At 42.9% G+C, this 19,506-nt stretch overlaps 1 protein-coding gene across 3 annotated transcripts in view; it reads right to left on the bottom strand.

Moving 5' to 3' along the window:
• Window positions 1–17,006, bottom strand: part of TESK2 (testis associated actin remodelling kinase 2) — a 76,066-nt gene extending 59,060 nt beyond the window's left edge. For 2 of the 3 annotated variants that reach the window (XM_068691399.1, XM_068691400.1), the window contains exons 1-2: window positions 16,791–17,006; window positions 9,879–10,182 (exon numbers count right to left, since the gene is read on the bottom strand). In XM_068691399.1, the coding sequence (XP_068547500.1) occupies window positions 9,879–10,100 (222 nt within the window). In that variant the 5' untranslated portion in view covers window positions 10,101–10,182; window positions 16,791–17,006. Of the gene's footprint in view, window positions 1–9,878; window positions 10,183–16,790 lie in introns of those variants that run through there. The other variant, XM_068691401.1, reaches the window with a different exon arrangement.
• Between the last annotated feature and the right edge of the window lie 2,500 nt (window positions 17,007–19,506).

Below are 19,506 nucleotides of genomic sequence, written 5' to 3'. Positions count from 1 at the left end.
AAGAGGAAGGCAACTGTCTGCGTGGTTACCACACAAAACATCTTGGCAATTGCTAAAAGGCTTCCCAAAGGCTGATACTTCACACAGCATGAGAGGAATAATCCTTCTCAGTATTTATGCCTCATCTCAGTTCCAGAATGAGGCTTCTTCCTACTCCTGACCAATATCAGAGTAGGAAGCGAATGATTAGAGGCACCCAGCTGATACAACTCAAGAGCTTGAGGTTTTAAGGCTACTCTAGCCATCTTGGTCAGTTCACGCTAATACAGTGACTGCATTCCCAAGCAAACAATTAGTGGTGTGTTTTAACACTATAGTTTCACATAAGAGGCCTTAAGCCCCATTTATCTTGCTTCTGTCAGCCTGAGAGTTACCTCCACTGGTCAAAAGAGGAAGATTTTTAGCTTAGAACTAAATCCTTTTGAAATAAGAAGCAAGACCACACAGCATGTGTGGACAAGATCTGCTGTTTTACTAAGAGGTATCACATCACCCAGGGAGGGAGGCAGCAACCACAATGTCTCTAACTCACTGTGACAGAATGAAGGAAGAAATTTAGAAGAGGAACACCACACCTGGGTGGGGTACCACTCAAATGGATGTCACTTCTCAAAGCCTACAAGGTATACTCCTCATGCCTACAAACACAAGGATTAGATCTGAGTTTCCTACTTGTTTCCCTACTTCCGTACTCATTTTCCAATCTACAAGGACTTCTGATGCTACATAGCATAGGCAGAACCAGAAAAATCTCATTTTGCCTGATGTAGCAACACCAATCTCAAGGAAGAAAAAAAGATATTAAAAAGACTTGTTTAGACCAGTAGATTCTGAATTTGTTGACCTTAGACTGTTGGTAGCTGTAAGCATCTTAACACTCAGCCAAGCTTAATCAAGAACACTCTTAAAAACCAGGATGGCTCCAAACATCACCAATGAAACTAGCAGGAGAGAGCAGACAATTTTGGTTAGGCAAGACTGTTCCCAAGCCACTTAATGTTTAAGAATAGGCCTAATTTTCATTACAGCTAATAGCCACTGGGCCTTGTTATGGCTTCTTCCTCAAACAAAGGGATAAGAAAAAGGCATTGTTTGAGAAATCTGTTTTCTCATTATAAGACTGTTTATGCACTGTAATGACATTTTTATACACTGACTAGGTTAAGCTTGAAATGGTTCATTGAACCACTTTTCCAGTTACTAGATACTGTTTATATTCTTTGTTTTTCCCTGATGTATTGACACCACGTTCCACAGTTCCCTAGCTTAAGAAAACTCAAATATTTGATTCTGAAAGAGTATTTACATACATCTAGGCAGTTTCCTACAAATATTTTATACGGCAACTGAAATAAAATACTTCTAAAGCCTATCAAATGGTCTCATAAATAGCAATAACACCGTGTGATCTCACCTCTAGTATTTTACGCAGCTTTTGAAGAACACCTGCATTTGGCTCAGGGCCCCAAACATGCTGGTAATTCCAGAGGTAACCAATCCCTTCTTAGTATAAACCCTATACTGAATGTTCAAAACAGCACATTAGAAAATGAGAGAACTTCGAAACTGAAGTAGAAAGGACAAAGACAACACGTGAGATAGATTTGACGTATGTTGTGAAATTTCACATCGTCAGCTGACTTCCATGCCAATGCTGCCCCTTCAGAGTATTTTTATCCTGAATACCAGAAATGCTTCCTTATGAATCAGTTTCAGAAAAAAAAAAAGAAAGCCAACCTAGGCAACAAATTAACTGTGCAAGATACATATTCAAGCTTGCAGGGTTCCTACAGACTATTAATCCAGAAAGATATTCTAACTTTTAAATTGACAGCGCTATTATTTCATTCCTTAATACAAAGTGGCAATCATCTTAAGAGAAGCATGAAGAAAGCTCATGCAGATGATAGAAAGCAAGTCTTAGAGACCCTTTTATATGAGGGTTAGTGTTGCTGGAGCCATAGCTCTGTTAACAGTGCATATGTGATCTTGTATTACGTCTCTAGACTTGCAGTGCCATAATAAGTTTTCTTTTTGTCATCAGGAACATACTGGAGATAATTGCACTTAATTTTTCCTAGAAAATAGTTTTTGTCTATTAGGCATAATTCCTCTCCACGTATTTTGCTTATGTCAAGCTTGGCATTTATATTGCTATTTAGGCCTTCCTCCTATGCTGCACATCTTCCTGTTTTTCTTTGCATTATAGATTTGTGAAGTCAAAAGCATAGGGTTGGAAAAGACTTCATGCCATCTAGTTTTTCATCCCTCTATATCCCAGACCAAAACCAGCTTCGTCTGTCATTCTTCATGGGCATCTGCTTAAACCATTCTTTAAAGCTGATAGTAGAGACTACTGTAACAGAAGGTGCTAACTCACAGGTATCTGAAGAATTAGTTTCATTGAAGTGAGAGAGGAATGGCTGCATCACAAGCCACACTGGACTGAAAAACCTCCAGAAGTAGATTAAGCTACTCCGGTTTCCCATGAAGACATGCACATAAACAACATCTCCTTCAACTGGTTGAGCTGGGAGAGCAGGAGTCCTTGGCAGAGGGATGGTAAAAATCTACAGAGGAAGTGAAAAAGCAGCTGGAAGACCTGTTTTCCATCATCTGTATGAGCTTTCTTCATACTTCTCTTACAACAGCTACCATAAAGAAAACCAACAGACTTCCTGTCTCCCTCTACATAGGATAAAAAATTAAAGAAAAAGTATTCTGTACAGTTAAGTTCATAGAGATACTAATGCCAACTTGAAGAATGTGATTTTGGCTTGAAGTTTGGTAGCAAAGCCTCAAAGTCACTGAAATTGTTCAAAAGTAAAAGCCAGAGTTGTACTAAGAGCCAAATTCAACCTTTCACTTGGTATTAACAAATAAACACTGACAACACAAAAAGGGTTGTTTATGTTGAAAGTTCTGAAATAATAACCAAGAGGGTGTGTTAGGACTGAAAAAAAAATTCTCTTGCTGGAATGCTCAGAACCTCCTTGATTTATGCTGACATTTAATCCCTTTCCCCTCCTCAAAGAATTCAGGGCTACCAATAGGTATTGGTTTGACTGTCCCAAAGACCTGACATCCCTTTTACACAGCAAGCAGGTGCACACAGAGGCAGTAAGGAGCAGCTCATGCAGTCCTGGGAGCGAGCTGGGGCCTTGTTCTGCAGAAGGGGACCCCCTCCAGCAATGGGAGGGAGCTCTGTACCATTTCTGTTCCCGGCCATCCTGCTGAGCCTGGCAATAACACACAGCCTTGCATTTAGATGTAAAGCACACTGACAATTCATATATTGCACTGTCTGATAGTCTGTCAAAACCTGAGTTAATGAAGACTCCGGTTCTGGAGAGTGTTACCTGCAGACTCAGCCGCTGGTTTCCAATCCTTTCTGCAACACATTGTCTGAGCATGGGCTGAAAGCCAACAGGCAGCACCTTTGTTATGAATTCAGCTTCTGTTGCCCCTTTTTTCTGCCCTTTCTTCACGTTTTTAATAGTCATCCTCTCCTTTTAATCTAAATTGGTGTTCCCTTTTCTACAGACTCATTTATAAAACTGCTCAAATAGCTCCCTTCCTCCTTCCACACATTCATAGACATTTTAGTCTTGGAAGAAGGCCTCCGTTGACATGATAAACCATTAAATGCCACAGGAAAACTGAACCCTCTGTCAGTAAGGAGTTGCTTTTAGAGCCAAGAAGCAAACAGACACGACCAGCTGTAAAAACAACTGAAACTGGGAAGTCCTAGCTATAAAAGGATAGATTAATAATAATAATATTAAATAATAACAAAAACACAGCCTGGCTGCACCAAAGGAGGTTCCAGAATCCCCTATAATGGAAGTTTTAAGGACAGGCTGAAAATAACTGCCAAGAACAGAGCACATGCACTTGATCATGGCTCAGCTAAGGAGACTACAGGAGTTGTAATAAACAGAGCTGGGAAGGGATGGTATTTTAAAAATTGGTGATGAGATTTGTTAAAGCCATTGTATAAAATGACAAGCCCTACAATAGCTATATACATAAACACACAGACTTCTGCAAGACATCCAACTTTGTGCTGTAAGCTACTGTAAGTAGGTTAAATATGAATGATAGCTCAAGCTACAGTTGTGCATGACAAAGCAGCATGAAATGGGGAAGTTTCAACCGAGCTTCCAGAGGAACTGAGCTAGGCCTCGTGTTACTCAATGCTCCGTGTTCACTTCCAGCTCACTGACGACAGCTACCACTCAGAGAAATTCAAATCCTTGTAGCATTGCCCTGCTTTCCTTATTTCACTAAGCAGGGAAGGCCATGTCATATCTCAGGCACATCTGAGCAAAAAGTAACACACCCGAATGAAAAGCTTCACTAGAAACAAAGACTGAAGGCTGTACCTACAGAGCAGGAGACCCACGTCCAGTGAGCAGCAACATGAAGATGTATGCAGGAGTCCCATAAAACAAAAACACAACACAAGTTTGTGTGTTATGATAACATGTGTTGCGTGTTGTAAGAGTGTGGCAAAGCAAAAGGCTAGTTTGGACAAGTCATTGTTAAGAACAAAACTAGGGCACTCGGTTTTATGTCCACTTTAAAAAGAAAAAGATGTTGCAGAAGATGGTGGAAAAACTTAAACCTCTATTGCAAAAGCAAGGTTAATCTCAGGGCAGGAAAAAAAAAAAAAAACACGAATTTGGACCATGTTACACATCAAAAGGGTCAAAATATAACTTGATAATGCACATCATTTTTTACAGTGAGGAAGGTAGAGGTACTAAAGATTCCAGCCCCATCAAGACACTAAGAATGACTGGGTAGACTAGCAGGCCAAAGAGACTTCACAACAGAGAGAATGAACACTAAGCATTGGCATCACTGATACTACTTCTGAGATCTTCAGTTCAGAATTGAAGAAAAACAAACAAACCCTGTATTGAATGTCACACCAGCGTGCTTTAGCCAAAATACCAGGTACTGCTATAGTGTAATGACCTTTGATTATGTGGCAGTGGGTGTAGATCATCTAATATCCCTTCTAAGCCTTAACTGCTTGACAAGTACATAATGCCTTCCTTCATTCTCAAACATCCAGTTTAACCATAAGACATAATGGGTAAAGTCTACCATGAAAATAGATATTCACAGATAAAATAGATATTAAACAATAGACTTTTTTGTTCAAGCAGCCTGTAACCTTTGTCTCTCATAACCGTTGTTTCTGAAGTCCTATGAGTAAATCCATCATTCACCCCATTCTACAGTTCTTACTTTGCATTGTTTATCCTAGATAGCAAGTTCTGCCAAATTTAGTTCAAAGGCCAACAGAGGAAAGTGACTACTGCTCAACATCAAACATTTCTGCACTGGACTCTTCTTCAAGACCTGAAAATTATAGCTGGAGAGATGTCAATCAAGAAAAATAGTAATCAAGTCACAAAGCACAAAAAGATACAGCTCTGAATCTCACTTTTGGGAAAGCCAGATAGTAGGATCTGCCAGATTTACCACAGTCAGATGTTCCAGAGATCAAACCCACCAGCATGACCTTGCACCTTATAGACATAGCATCCAAAGTGGTACAAAACATGAATTGTACTGGGTAATGTCCATCAGAAGTAACAGAACTACCAGCTGAGTACATTACCATACTAGTTAGTATTTCATAAAAAAGAATTATATATGAGTGTTCTTCACAACCCTGAAGCAGAAAAAGGCATTTAACCCTGTGGAGATTAGTGGGGGAAATTTGCTGCACAAATGCAAAAACAGGAAAATTGCATAGCCAGAAGTTCTGCAGAAAGGATCTCAAACTATAGGGGAGCACAAAACCCATTGCTTGGTGCTTTCAGTAACAGCCTGGGAAGGCCACAGTATGTAAGCCAAAACAGGAGTGCTGATTTCCATCTCAAACATTTTTTGGAGGCACCCATGCTCATCTGCTTAATGTTTCAGCTCTAGAAGGTCATTAATTTTGCATTACGTCTCATACATTTTATATTCACATGCTTGTCTTTGCTCATCCACTATTAAACAACATTAACTTTTTTAAAAAGGTATTATGCACCTTTTCCACTGCTCACATGAACAACTTTCCCAGGCATATGCTTAAGATACAAATGATGCTGACGCAATTGCTTTGAATATTTCATAAGATCAGATTATTTTTTGTCTGACAATTAATTTCTAATTGTAGCTCTCTCAACTCCTACGATGTTAAAAGCATGATTCGAGGTGGTCAAGACTGTGGCCTGGTTGACCTGAGTTCTGTCTTCAACCCTCTGCTTATCCCAAGGATAATCTTTCTAAGGTTAAACTAGCTTCAGGTTTGTCAGAGCAAGTTCCCTGACAAACACAGATTACTTTTCTCCCTGTTATATGCCACCTCCCTGACTATTGGAGGGGGGAGCTTTGAACAGGCAAGCCCATCATTATGATAGCAATGAAGTAGTCCTGCACAACAGAACTAGAGTGACACAAAAAATATTTTGCTCCTATTTTTTGAATTATTTTCTGACAGTACTGCTAATTAGATGGCCAAGCATACTTAAAACAGGAGAACTATCCGCAGTGAAATAATTTTAGTATCCAGGACTGCCCAGGACAAAACCGTGCGTTCTTCCCTGAATGTCAGAAGACTTCACCATGCTTCTTCTAACAGTCAAAAAACTTCAAATTCTCCAGTGACCACACCTGTACAGCAACACGAACTTCCCAACGCATAAACACAAGCAACCTTGAACCTGTACAATTCTCTACTGGATTTATGATCCCTGTACAGACAAAAAATAAACTGTCCTCTTTCAGCATTCAAAGTACCAAAAGTATTTCCAGTCTCTCTTAGAAGTTCAGCTACAGAATACAGAGCCAACAAGAACCCCTGAAGGAACTTGAATATTTATTACTGGCTTTGAAGCAGAAGATCTATGTGAATGGAGGATCAAGGATTTTAGTCCGACCGCTGTTCCAATACATGCAGTTAACATACATTATGAAGTATCTCCTTATGCAGTATTTAGTTTCAGCACAATGTTCATCTCCCCCACAATTACTTATAGCTCCATCAGTCTTTACTAGTCTTCCCAGCTAAGAATTTAAAGATTTAGGATCATGGCTGGGAAATGAACATTTACACAAACAGCCTTTGCCTAGTTCAATCCAAAAGCAAACATCAATGTTCTGCACTTGCCATTGAAAACTACAACAGGAAATAGTCAGTTGGCTGACTCAAACTAGACTACTACTGGTGTTTGATAAAGCTCAGCTTTTCTGAAGTCATTTCTACAATATTCAGCATTCAGGTGAATTTGAATTGCTACAATGACAGCAAACAAAAATCAAAAGGCCAGTGTAATATTTCATGCTGAATAAACCACAAAGCTTGGTTTGTGTGAGTAAAGGTGCCCTAGAAATGCTATAAAAACATGCATAGAACATAAAACCATTAACATACACACACCAATGCTATAATGTATTCATATTCCCAAATTAAGAGAAGGCAATTTCTATCCACTCTGAAAGATTATATTAAAAAAGGAGTCTCCGCAGAAAAGGATTGAAGGGAACAAATCACTGAAAACAATTGTCGGTTGTGTAGCAAAAGAAAAATCCCAAACCCTCAAAACAGTGCAAGTATTCTTCGTTAAATCACATGAGCAAACCTGGTGTGTGATGCTCACAAAACAATAGACAAATACATAATTGAAAATGCTTTGGTGACTTTTTTTTTCCCTGAGATACCTTTCACTAATTTAAAGGGAAAGCTTCATTGCTTCGTAAAGTTACTTATGCAGCAAGTTTGGAACTATCATGGATTCTTCTTAAGTTCAATCGCTTACCAGGGAGCCTGCAGATCAGCCTGAACTTTGACTGTGTCAAACCATGAGGCTTCCTTTCCTGGAAGCACATCAAGGTTCTTGCATGAAATCTGATCATCAGCACAGTCAGATTAGTGACAGAAGTGGTCAGGCTGATAAACTAGCAAAACAGAAACCTGCCTAAGTAAGTGGGGAACCACATCTAAGACAAGGTTGTAATGCATTTTCACCCGTTTGTGCCAAAAGTGAAGGGAGAACCTTTTTTTGAAACTGATGTGAAAGAAAAAGCTTTATCACTCGTTGCTTCCCTGCAGGAGGTCTGTAGCTGTTTCTAGAAAAACAGACACCAGATACCCAGATTACTACCAGCTCTTAGAGTAATGCTGCGGATGGCTGACTTACCCCAGGAGATGCCTAGCTTAGTTCTGCTGCAAGCAGGAATGGCAGGGGAAAGCTTTTTAAAGGTTAGCTGACTTCTTTAGGCACTGGAAGGTAAATCAGGTATCAAGGATTTCTCTCACCCAACAGAAGTTCTCAAACAGATGTGTACCTCCATATGCCACTACCAAACTGAAACAAATGCTCTCTTAAAATAAGATGTTCTTAGTAAATCAATAACTGTGTGATAGAAGGTTATATTTATATATTTATAGTTATATATTATATATAACTATAATTTTAAATATATAAATATATTTATAGTTATATTTGCTTTTAACCACTTCCCCATCCACGCACTTCTGTTTCCTAATGATCAGTAATACTCTACCTTCCTGCTGGATATGTAAGCATCTTGCCTCAGGGCACTTTTCCATGATGTTCCTCACCAATGCACAGCAGAAAGTTGCTTATTTCATTTACTTATGTAAATCTGTTCACACATGCAGCTGTTTGACTTCACTTTCTGAAGTCCCAACAAACAAAACTTTATTTCAAAACAAGAAAAGGTACTTCAGAAATAAAAACTCGTGTTAGGGGAAATTAAATTTCATATATCTAACTAAAGAAAAAAAATTACCTTCACACAAGGGAAGATATTCATACAGAGATGGGAATGTATTTGAGCAATTAAAAAAGCAAAAATGATTTTCCTTTTCTAATTCACATATCTATTCACAGCAGTAAAGCTGGATGTTTCCTGACTTAAATTCTTAAAGAAAAAAAATCACATGAAATATCATGGAATGGACACAATACACCGCGAGACATTTTCTGTCATTTGGCTGAAATGGAAACAAGTTGGAGGGCGAGTTCATTTAAAACCAGGAACTAAGGCAAGGAAACAAGTTATTTTTGCAGTGCCTGAAAACCTAGAAGTCAACTCAATATCCTACTCCTCTAGAATAGACCTTACCAGAACAGTCAAGACATAAGAAATGCTACTAGCACTGTAAAACGGGAACTGCCTGTACAGTGACACAAATTGCTTTTCCATGTCCTTAACCACTTTTCAGATACTGTAGCAGCAAGTCACTGACAATCTCTGATTTTCTTACTCAGATTGCTTCATAGTAAATAACGTGATTATTTAAGTTAGAGGTATGGCATAACAAGAAGCAAAGGGAACAGAGCAGTAGCTGGATGTATTATAACTGCAGCGCAACAAATTTTGTTGTTTCAAACTCAGTAATTATGTGTAGATCTCCTAACACTGGCACATCCTGAGTTGTGAGTCAAAAAACTGACAAAGGAATGAGAACAATCCCACAAACTTAATAATTGAGCTACATTAAAGACATCCAAACTTAAATAAGAGGGAACCAAATAGCCACTGGGGTTTAATACACTACACAAACACAACAATATGTGGCAGGGACCAAAGATAAGCCAGTTATTTTCTAGCTCATATTAGTTCTCGCAAATAGCTTCTGCAACTCCCCAAATAACTTACAAGTGATAAAAAAACAGCTGGAAGAGGGACAAAGGAAACAACTGAGTCCTGCAAGCTCTTCATCACTTGTAAAGCCAATACAAGAACAGCCAACTTCAGTGAAAGAAGTACTTCTGTTAATGCTCTTATACTCAGCACCAAACACAAAACAATCACCACGAGGGGAAGAACTAAACACGCACCTTGAACACCTCCGAGAAGAAACCAGAGCCGATTTTCTCACAGGTGAAGTCATCAAGACGGGTAAGTCTGGAAAAGGCACTTATCAGGGCTCTGTACGAAGAGGTCCAAACTCTTCCAATCTGGGATGCAGTCCCATCTCCTCCAGTGCCACCGTCAAAGTCCTCAGCGCGCTCCAAGCGTGGTGGAAATCCTGCTATTGAATTCCGCTTACTTCGGTCCATTTTGAAAACAGGCTTGTCTTCTGCTAAGGGAGGACTTCTCACATCTTAGGTACTTTGCTGGCTTCTCTACTCTTGTTGGAAGCTAAAACACAAGAAATTGAGATCGTCATTATTATAAAAATACCTAATCACGTTTGATAGGACTCCAACACAACATAACCGGTGTAAGGGAATGAGAAATGCAGAAGATATCCAAGTAGGTGTAAAAAAATACACACACACACAACCATCCACACAGCATCATTAAAAAAGATGGACAATCTAATGAACTCTTCCTTTAGAGTCCTGGAAATATCTATTCTTTGGCTATTAAGAAATAAGTTTGGAGCTCAAAACTTTAAATGATAACAAAGGGCTTTCACACACACACTATTTAAGTTCTGGTTGCTAAAGCAAACAACTAAGCAGTAGGAAATCCACAAAATGTTACCTTCCATGCTACTTCGGTAGCAGCTGGTGACCAATCTAGTGCTATTGCAAGAAAACAGATCAACTTTCAGTTGACTTAAACAAAATTATTAGCTGTCAATAACAGTAGCTGGAGCACCAAAAGCTTTGTTTGTTGTTGTTGTTGTTGTTTTTTTTAACAACTTCCACCATCTACATGTATGAATGTTCCAAGACCCATTTCTTAGCAAATGAAAACACAAGTTTATACCCACTAAAGATCTAGTCCCCGAATTTGTGAAAACGATCAACAATCCTGCTACAAAAACAAAGGCTTCTTGTACGAAACTGCCAGAACAATTCTCTATGCACACAATTTTAAAGCTATATTAATTTCAGTTCAACTGAAAACACAGGAAATAAGATACATTTGCCAAGTACGAAGGGGGAAAAGAAAGAAAAAACAACACCGAGGGAATTTTTTTTCTCTGTGTAAGAGGATGATGAAGTAATCAGGATGACTCTGGAGCCCATCAAATCCAAGTTGGATTGGCAAACCTGACAGGTGGCCTACTTTTTTTTTTTTTTCCCTTTAAACCTTAGAGTCAGGAGGTTATTCATCTTTTCCACACTTAACTGTTCATTTACAGCAACTCAGTGAAGCTCCTACAAAACCTGAACAAAGTGAGCACTCACAATGAGGGCAATTTTTTTTTTTTTGAGGATGAATGAAAAACTGGAAGGGGAAAGCAAACTTTTTTTTTTTATGAAGTGGCAGACGAAATAATCACAAAGCAGGGAGCAGACGAGGCACTTATACTTGTATGCACACAGATGTACAAAACCTGAACAATGCACTAAATTTGAAGAGCATCTCAAAAACAGAGGCGCACCAGCTGTCCTCTGAATACGCCGCAGTCCTGCTGTACACATCTTGCATGCAGCGTATCCTTCGGAGATGCTGTGCCAACCCGTCAGAAAGGCACACAGCCCTTCAGAATCAGCTCTGTTGAATTGCATGGAATTCATTTCCATGTTGTCCTCTCCAAGAAGAAACAAAAACTCTACCCCTGACCCCCCCTCCCAAGGTCTGTGGTGGTGTTAATTTCAAATATCTTAAAACTCACCTCTCCAAATGAGGGTCAGGATGGGGAGGATGTTATAAGACACCCTTACCAGTGCCTGTTTAAGAAAATTTAATCTCTCTCGCATCCCACATTGTGGTATTCCTACAGAACTTTATGTGCAGACTCCCCCGTGCATGAGCTTCCTGCGCTTTTCAGATGCTAGCACTACATCATCTAACGTTATAGCATGGCCGGCTGCCACAGAGAAGATCAGGATCCAATTTCTGACCTCATATTCCTGCCCCACGAGCCCTGAAGGTCTGGAAATGGTACAGGAGCACCACGGGAAGACAAAGCCCGCTCTGTTTCCCCGGGGAGAAGAAATTGCCCAGGGAAGCTCCTCAGCTGCAGAGAAGGTGCCCAGGATCTTCCAAGAGTACTTAAATAATTCTTTTTGATCTCAGAGCAGCAACCTAACGTTTGGTTGCTTTTCAGGGAGATGAAGAAAGAACTATCTGTGGAAGGAGGAGAGGCAGGAAACAATGGTGTTAACAAGTCGTTTTCTGGAACAAAAGGCAAGTATGTTTGGAGACTGACCAAGAGGCCTGCTGGACTTGAAGAAGCAACATTTCAGCACTTCGCAGAGCAGCACCCACCTGCACTCGGAGCTTTTTAAGGGAAGGAGCAAGCTTTTGCCCCAGCAGCGCCCAGTCTGACACTCAGTGCCATGACTCCCATGAGGGGCACCCTGAAGCTTTTGCAGACACCCCCCCAAACCTAGTGAAACAACCCACCTGCATTGCGGCCCAGTAAACAAATCAGAGCTATATTAAGATATATCCAAAAAATTAGACACCAAGATTGCTATTTTCTAGCTAGAGGAAGACACCAACTTAATTAAGATATTAAACAGGTAGAAAAACCTACCTCTGTTTTAACCATCCAGATACCATTAATAAAAGATCAGCTCCCCATATACCCTGCTTAATCTACCAAAAAAAAAAAAAACACACAACCCACCCTCACACATACACATCCTTCTGATTGAAATCACATGGCGAACTCCGCAAAACTCCGTACAAATCTCACAATGAAAGAAGAGATTCAAAGCACTTCACACAACATAAATCCCCAAAGGGTTTGCCATCTGGATTCCCCAGTAACCCGTCCCTTCAATTTCTGCCTGCTAAAGCTTGCCTTCTTTCCAGACAGCCACACGAAATCCTCGGAAATTATTAGGGTAGAGCTCCGTTTGTCCAACTTTCTGCCCAGGATTGCAGACACAGAATTAGAGGAAAATTTCAAGTGGGCACACTTCCAAGCAGGCCTCCTGTCATTTTGGCCAATTACACTAATGATCACATTCTCAGTCAAATCAACCAAGGTTTAATTGACTGTCAAATCAGTCTGAGGTACTTTAATTTACTACCTTGTATGATTAATTAAAGTGCACTGAGCAGAATGCAAGACCGACCTGCTGCAGATCTAAAGGCTGTCGGGTTTGTTTGCTTGTTCCTCAATATCAAAGTTCAGCTCAATGATTCTCAAGCTGTGCTCTAGGACCAGTTAAGAAAAGACACCGAGCACTCTAAAAACAGTTCCCAATAAATTTTCCAGCTTCCAGACCGCTTTTTTTGACATCCTTACCACAACAAAAATGCACCCCGCTCTGCCAAGCCAAAATGTTTTAGAAACACATTTGTCAAAACGCGTACCTGCCCCGCTCATCCACTCGGCATATTGCTGAAAAGCACGAATTTAGGTTTCATGCTCTACCACATTTTAATTTCTCCATCTAAAAACAAACCTTGAAGCAAGAAACAAGCAAACCAAGTTAGGAGTACATTAAGACCAGTTTCTCCACTTCACGAACGCATCAGGTTTTGAGTTGCAGAACCGACTATAAACACAAACACTATCAGCATTTATTTGGTTAATGAGGGGGTTGGCTTACAAAACCAATGTCTAAGCCTGAAAACATGTAAGGATGGAAACCCCACAACAGCACATCAAGTTGTATCCCACACATCAATGCAAAATGAACAAGTGAGATACATGAGCCAGTGCTTAGCATTTCGTACTGTTCCTACACATAAAAACAGATCGAGCTTCTCAGCTTCAGCAGCATCCCTTTAATGCCCCAGGGTGCAAAACGAGATCCCTCCAAAGCTGTTTCAACTCATTACCGACACTTTTTTTGTCCCCAATATCTTCACAACACGTGCATGTTTGCACTTAAGTCAAAGTTTCCTAAAAGATGGCCCTACCAACAACAACAGCCATTTTTAGACACAGAGGACTGTCGCTAGGCATTCAGCCTGGAAAGCCATAAATCTGGTGGATGCATGTTATTAATTTGAAAAGGTTTTCTGAAGAGCAAGATGCCAAAGCTTTGACATAAGGCATTTGCCAAGAGTTAACTATTTAAACCCATAGTCTGATGGAGTTTAAAAGCCCAGCATTACAAAACCAGGGAGGAATTATGCTGGCAAGTGCCACTCAACAACAGAGCTGGGAGGCGAGGGGGGAGAATTCCCTCTAGGAACTTGCAAACTTCAGAAAAGCTTCAAAGGATTGGAAAGAACAAAATCTTCCAGACTGAATTGACTTTGAGGTCATTAGCCTGGAGGAGAGGGGAAAAAAAGGTGCAGGGAGGGGAAGCAAAACATAAGAAATCAAACTGAATTGGTAAAGAGAGCCAAGCTCTCCACAGCTTTGTTCCTAACTGCTGTCACTCGCTGTCCTAACAGAGGGACGGTGTTTGGTTTGTCCCTACCTTGGCTTCTTGTCTTTGGGAGAAAGGTGACTTCAAATATTTACAGAAGGGCTCGCGCTGCGCTTGGCCCAGCTCATCCTGATGCTGAAATCCTTTCTGACTGCTGACTGGGGGAAGTCACAGCCTCCAGCTTTACGTCTTAGTCACAACACAACAGTTGAACGTGAAAACCCCATCGTTTTCTACTTTCATTTTGGGGATATTTTGCTTTAATCGCATCTCCCCTGCTGGGGATAGATCCTAGCTCTGACCAGCCCCCCCGCAGCACGGCTGGGGCTGGCGTTCCTCCGAAGAGACCTGCCTCAGCCCAGGGACGGCGACACCAGCCCAGAAACTGGGAGCCTGCTAAGCTGCTCCACGGTTTTGTAACACAAACAAACCTCGCAAGAGGCTGAGCTGAAACAAACAGTTCATTTATTTTGTGACTGCAGCCAAGTTTGAAACCAGAAAGAGACGAGACGTTAACTTACTGCAAAGCCTGGGCTTTGAGACCAATGCCGTAGGTTTAAAAATACTCGTATAAAGCACGGGCATAAAGCCTGGCACACACTGAGAAGGCAGATAATTGGAAAATACACAAACAACAACAAAAAAAAAAACACTCGATCCTTATGCCCACAGTAAGGAATTGCCAACAGCTTCTCGAGTCCAAACACAAAACAAAAGTGAACCTGTACAGACGGGCCTTGCAAAAATCTGCTTGTCTCCTCGCCTGGCTGCAGTCACACCAACGCACGGGCAGCGTAGTCGCAGGGTCAAACCATCACACACAGCTGCTGCTTCAAACAGACCATCTTAATATATCCTCTTTGCCTAAGAAAACATGAAAATTGCAGGACATCCCGAAAGCAGTGGCTTTCCCTACGCTTCTATAGAGCTTAGCAAAGATGCCGAGAAGCAGCAGGCTGACGTTTGCTGAGCTCCTGACCAACACAAAGGGAATTTTTATTTTAAGATCTCCGTAATCAAGGAATCCCCCCAGCCACCCCACCAGGTTTACACCTGAGGGCCGAGAGCTGTCTGCAGGGGTTCTCATGGCAGGCAGAAAGCAATGCTCCGCTGTTTCAGTGCGGCCAGTGAGAAAACCCATCAGGGCAAGACACCCAGCACCACGTCTACAGCAGGTACTGGCAGCACAAACACACCAGTAACAGGGTCCCTGATAATTCATTTACGACCTTTTGGACAACAGGGCATCCCAAATCTGCTGCTGACTTACTGGAGACACCAGAGTCTGGTGGTATTTACACATCAACCTGAAGCACCTCGGGTACCGAGGGGAAATCTATAACTCACAGTTGTGAGCCACAGACCCAGAGCGTATGAAGTCAGGCTTCAAAAGCAAAGTTATTTCAAGCAAATCCCCTGCTGGTTGCAAAAGCTGTTACAGCTCTCCAGTGCAAGCACGGGGACAACCACATAAAAAAGTGGCCTAGCCACTACCAGAAATGCGTTCAACTTAAGAAAAAGTGACAGGGCCATAGGAAAAGAAGCTTACTAACTAAGTCAAAAAGAGGACTTGGCAGCAGACAACAGATGGAGCCACCAGGACACAGCAGCTGATTATCAGATGTACTTACTGACAAATACACAGCATGAAATGAATATGCTAAGGAGCTAATAAAGAGGAAAATAACAAAAAAAATACAAATGGTGATCATTTTTGATCTGGCCTAGAAGAGCACTTTTTTTGTGCCAGGCTGCGAGATGCAAAGCTTCTGATTTTATCCTCGGAGCATGGTCATTGTGCAAACGCCTGGTTCTTAGCTACAGGAAAAAAGGAAACCTGTGATGCAAGGGAACCACAAGCTTCACTCCTTCCTGCAGCAGGCACAGAAGCAACATCCCCCTCCCTCAGCCCTGCATTTCTTCCGTGCAGTTGCAAAGTCGCTTGCATAAAGAATCACCATGGCTAAAGCGCCGTCCTGCACAAGTCCAGGAGCGAGGCTTTCACCAGCCTGTCAGAGCGCGGCATGCACCAATAACTCCCAGAGCTGGTGACTGAATTGCCACCCTTACAAGTAACCCACTGGGCACACCGGAGCTCCTCATAAAACTCCTTATCGCGGGCTGTAAATTCCAGCGCCTGTAACCCCCCTGGAGCCACACACCCGTTGGTTTTACAGCCCACGAAGCCACCCCACGGCCCCGACCACCACCAGAAGCTGAGCTGGGAGGAAATTTGGGCATGCAGGCTGCTCAAAAGCGAGCCTAAACACGACCCGTAAGGGCTTTTAGGAGGACACAAACCTAATAAAACCCCGCGGGGGGCTCCCCAGGGGGCTGCCAGCTCCACAGGCACCCCTGCCACAGGGACACCCCCTGCCACAGGGACACCCCCTGCCCCTGCAGGCCCACCCGCCCCCTGCAGACCCCCGGGCAGCTCCCCCCGAGCCCTCAGCGTCCCCTCACGGCTCCTGACGCCCGGAGCCAGGCCTCCCCCCGCCCCCCGGCCGTTACCTGAGCAGCGGCGGCGGCGCCAGCGGGGCCTGCGGCCGGCGGGGGCTGTCATGGCGGCCTGCCCGGCTCCTCAGCGGCCCGCCGAGGGGAGGCGAGGGGGCCCCATGTGAGGAGCGAGCCCGGCTGCGGGGCGCGGGGGCCGCGGAGCGTCGCGGCTCCTCCCTCTGCGTCCGCCTCCGCCGCCGCCGCCACCGCCACTGAGCCGCCCCCGGAGGAGGGGCGGCACCCCGACACCCGCCGCCCTCCCCCGTAGCCAATCGGAGCGCGGAGAGGGTTGATGGACGGCGGGGTGTGGCCAATGGAGGAGGGGAAGGCAGGCGCGGAGGGGTTCGCAGGTAATCCACGTGAGTGCTCTTTTCTAATTGGCTAAGGGGCGCTTGAGTGGCAGGTACCTCGACCAACGGGAGCAGGGACAACAACTCCCAGGACGATAGCAGGAGCCAGCGGCAGGAAAGAGAGAGGGGAGTTGCTAAGGGCGCTACGCTCTCATTGGCCAGCCCCTGAGGGCGGGTTATAAATAAGAGAGCTAGCCAGTAAGAGCGCGGCGCACGTCCTGACGGACGGGCAGGAGAGCCAATCCCCGCGTGTTTATAGGCAGCGGTGGGCGTGAAGCTGTCAGCGGGCCCAGGTGCTCATGGAGGCCCCGCGGCCTGGGCACGGCCCCGCCCCCATTGCCCTGGCGCCTCACGGCCCCCTCCTGCCCCGGCCTTTAACCAAAACTGATGGGTTTTTGTCCCCTGACCTCATCCTTGGCAATATCCGAGCTGCTTTTACTGAAAATCAACAAATAAAAAATAAAATTTAAAAGTTCGTCTGTTGTAGAGTCTTGTATTCAAACAAAAAGAATCCCGAACAATTAAAAGCAGAGGAGTTATAACCAAAAGGGCTCTCAGACAAGAACGCGCTGCTCACCCTTCCCATATTAAAAATAAGTTCTATTTTCCCCCTATCCATCATTAATTTTGCATCTAAGCTTTTCAGCTTGATCCAAAACACGCTCGGGGGACTTTGGTGTTGGAAACATCGGCACCGGCTCTACAGATAACAGCGAACAGAGTTTTACCCTTAAAGCTGGGATAAAATCCCAAATCTATAATTTATTGACTGAATTTAGTCTTAGAATTTCACACGAGTTTACAGTAAGATGTTCTACATAAATTTAACTAAAAAAAATAATAATAATAATAATAAATTCTGTACAGGTAACAGATTAACAGTGGTTTGGGTGGAAAAAACATAGCTTTTTTTTTTTTTTTTTTTAATATTTATTTCATATTCCTTCTGGATTTCCCATGCAGTGATTTTCCCACACTCCCGAATGCTAAATACCAAGTATTTGCAAACATCTATTCTAATGACAGCTCGAGCACAGGGTACAGTGAAGCTTTTGTAATTAAGCCATTAAACAATGATCAGCATACCCACCGTATTTTCATCTGTGACTGAACAGGTGGAACTACTCGGATCAGTCTGTATCTTCTGCTAGGACTTATTTTTTAGAGTTGAATTTCTGCACTTCACATGGTGCTGGGATTTGTCCAAGCGAGTTGAAGACTTTACAGGGCAAGCACTGAAACATCTCGGGCTCCGTGGCCATTCTCTAAATGACTGCAGGGATTCCTGCTGCTCTGTGCCCTGTTTAAGTGTCGGTGCCCTCCAGTTTCACCTCACTGTGCCCCTAGTCCCGGCTGTGTTGGAAGCTATTAGTTAGCTGCAAGATGACATCTGGTGGCAGGTTTTGATTACTTCTCCTTTAGGGATCTAATCCCAGAACTAAAGCAAATGAATTATCTTTCCCCAGTTCCCTGTCATAAATTTCACCTCTTTTCTGCTTTCCAGACAAGATATTAGTGGCTTCTGCTTTTGGTCTACAAATGTCTTCTTGGTAATAACCAGGAATAAGCATTTATCCCATTGGCTGGTGCAAAATAGCAGCATTAATATATGCCAGTGTGATTCAGTAAAATTAAATCACAACTGGAAACACACAACACTGCATGAGGTCCTGTGATTTATACCACAAACAATCCATGTTTTGAGAAGGCCTGGGAGATGGGATAGTCTTACAAACACTGCTACCACCTTATCTCAAAGGCAAGGCTTGTGTTTTGAAAGCGCTAAAGAATGGGTTTTGCTGATGACCACACGTGCACGTACAGCAACTGCAGAAACTTTGTCTAAGGAAGTCCCCCTGTCCTTCCTTGCAGCTGGCAGAAATACCCAACAAATCCATGGCCTCAATATCTGCAGAAGATGGGCGACTTATTTAGTCTCCTTCTGTTTCCTGGAGAGAGAAAAATGAACGCCGTATTAAAAGACACTTCAAAGGGACATATCAAAGGAAAAGTATTGCGGATGTCGCGGTGTACTTCAACCTAGTGATCTCCCTCTTGCATCGAAGGGTCTCGCAGCCTGGGAACAGGGCAGGGAGCTCAGCTTGGAGCAGGTATTCCTCTCTCCTCCCCCTGCCCTGGGCTGGCTGCCCCACGCAAAGATCAGCTATGCCAAAAAGCAGGTCTGTGGCTTGCGGTTTGCTCCACCGCTTTCTCAGTCTGACTCTCCCTCAGACAGATCACTTTGGCTTTATAAATACAACCGGTCTGGCAAAAGAACAGCCGAGGATTTTACTGCCACTCACAGGGTGGCAATAAAATCAGGCATCAGATGTGGATGAGAGCATGGGAGGGGGAAATCCCTTCCACTGGGCTTTGGAAAT

Source organism: Anas acuta, chromosome 8 (genome assembly GCF_963932015.1).
Source record: "Anas acuta chromosome 8, bAnaAcu1.1, whole genome shotgun sequence".
Lineage (NCBI taxonomy): Eukaryota > Metazoa > Chordata > Aves > Anseriformes > Anatidae > Anas > Anas acuta.
Note: the sequence above shows the minus strand (reverse complement) of the source record. Positions and strands in the feature narration are given on the sequence as shown.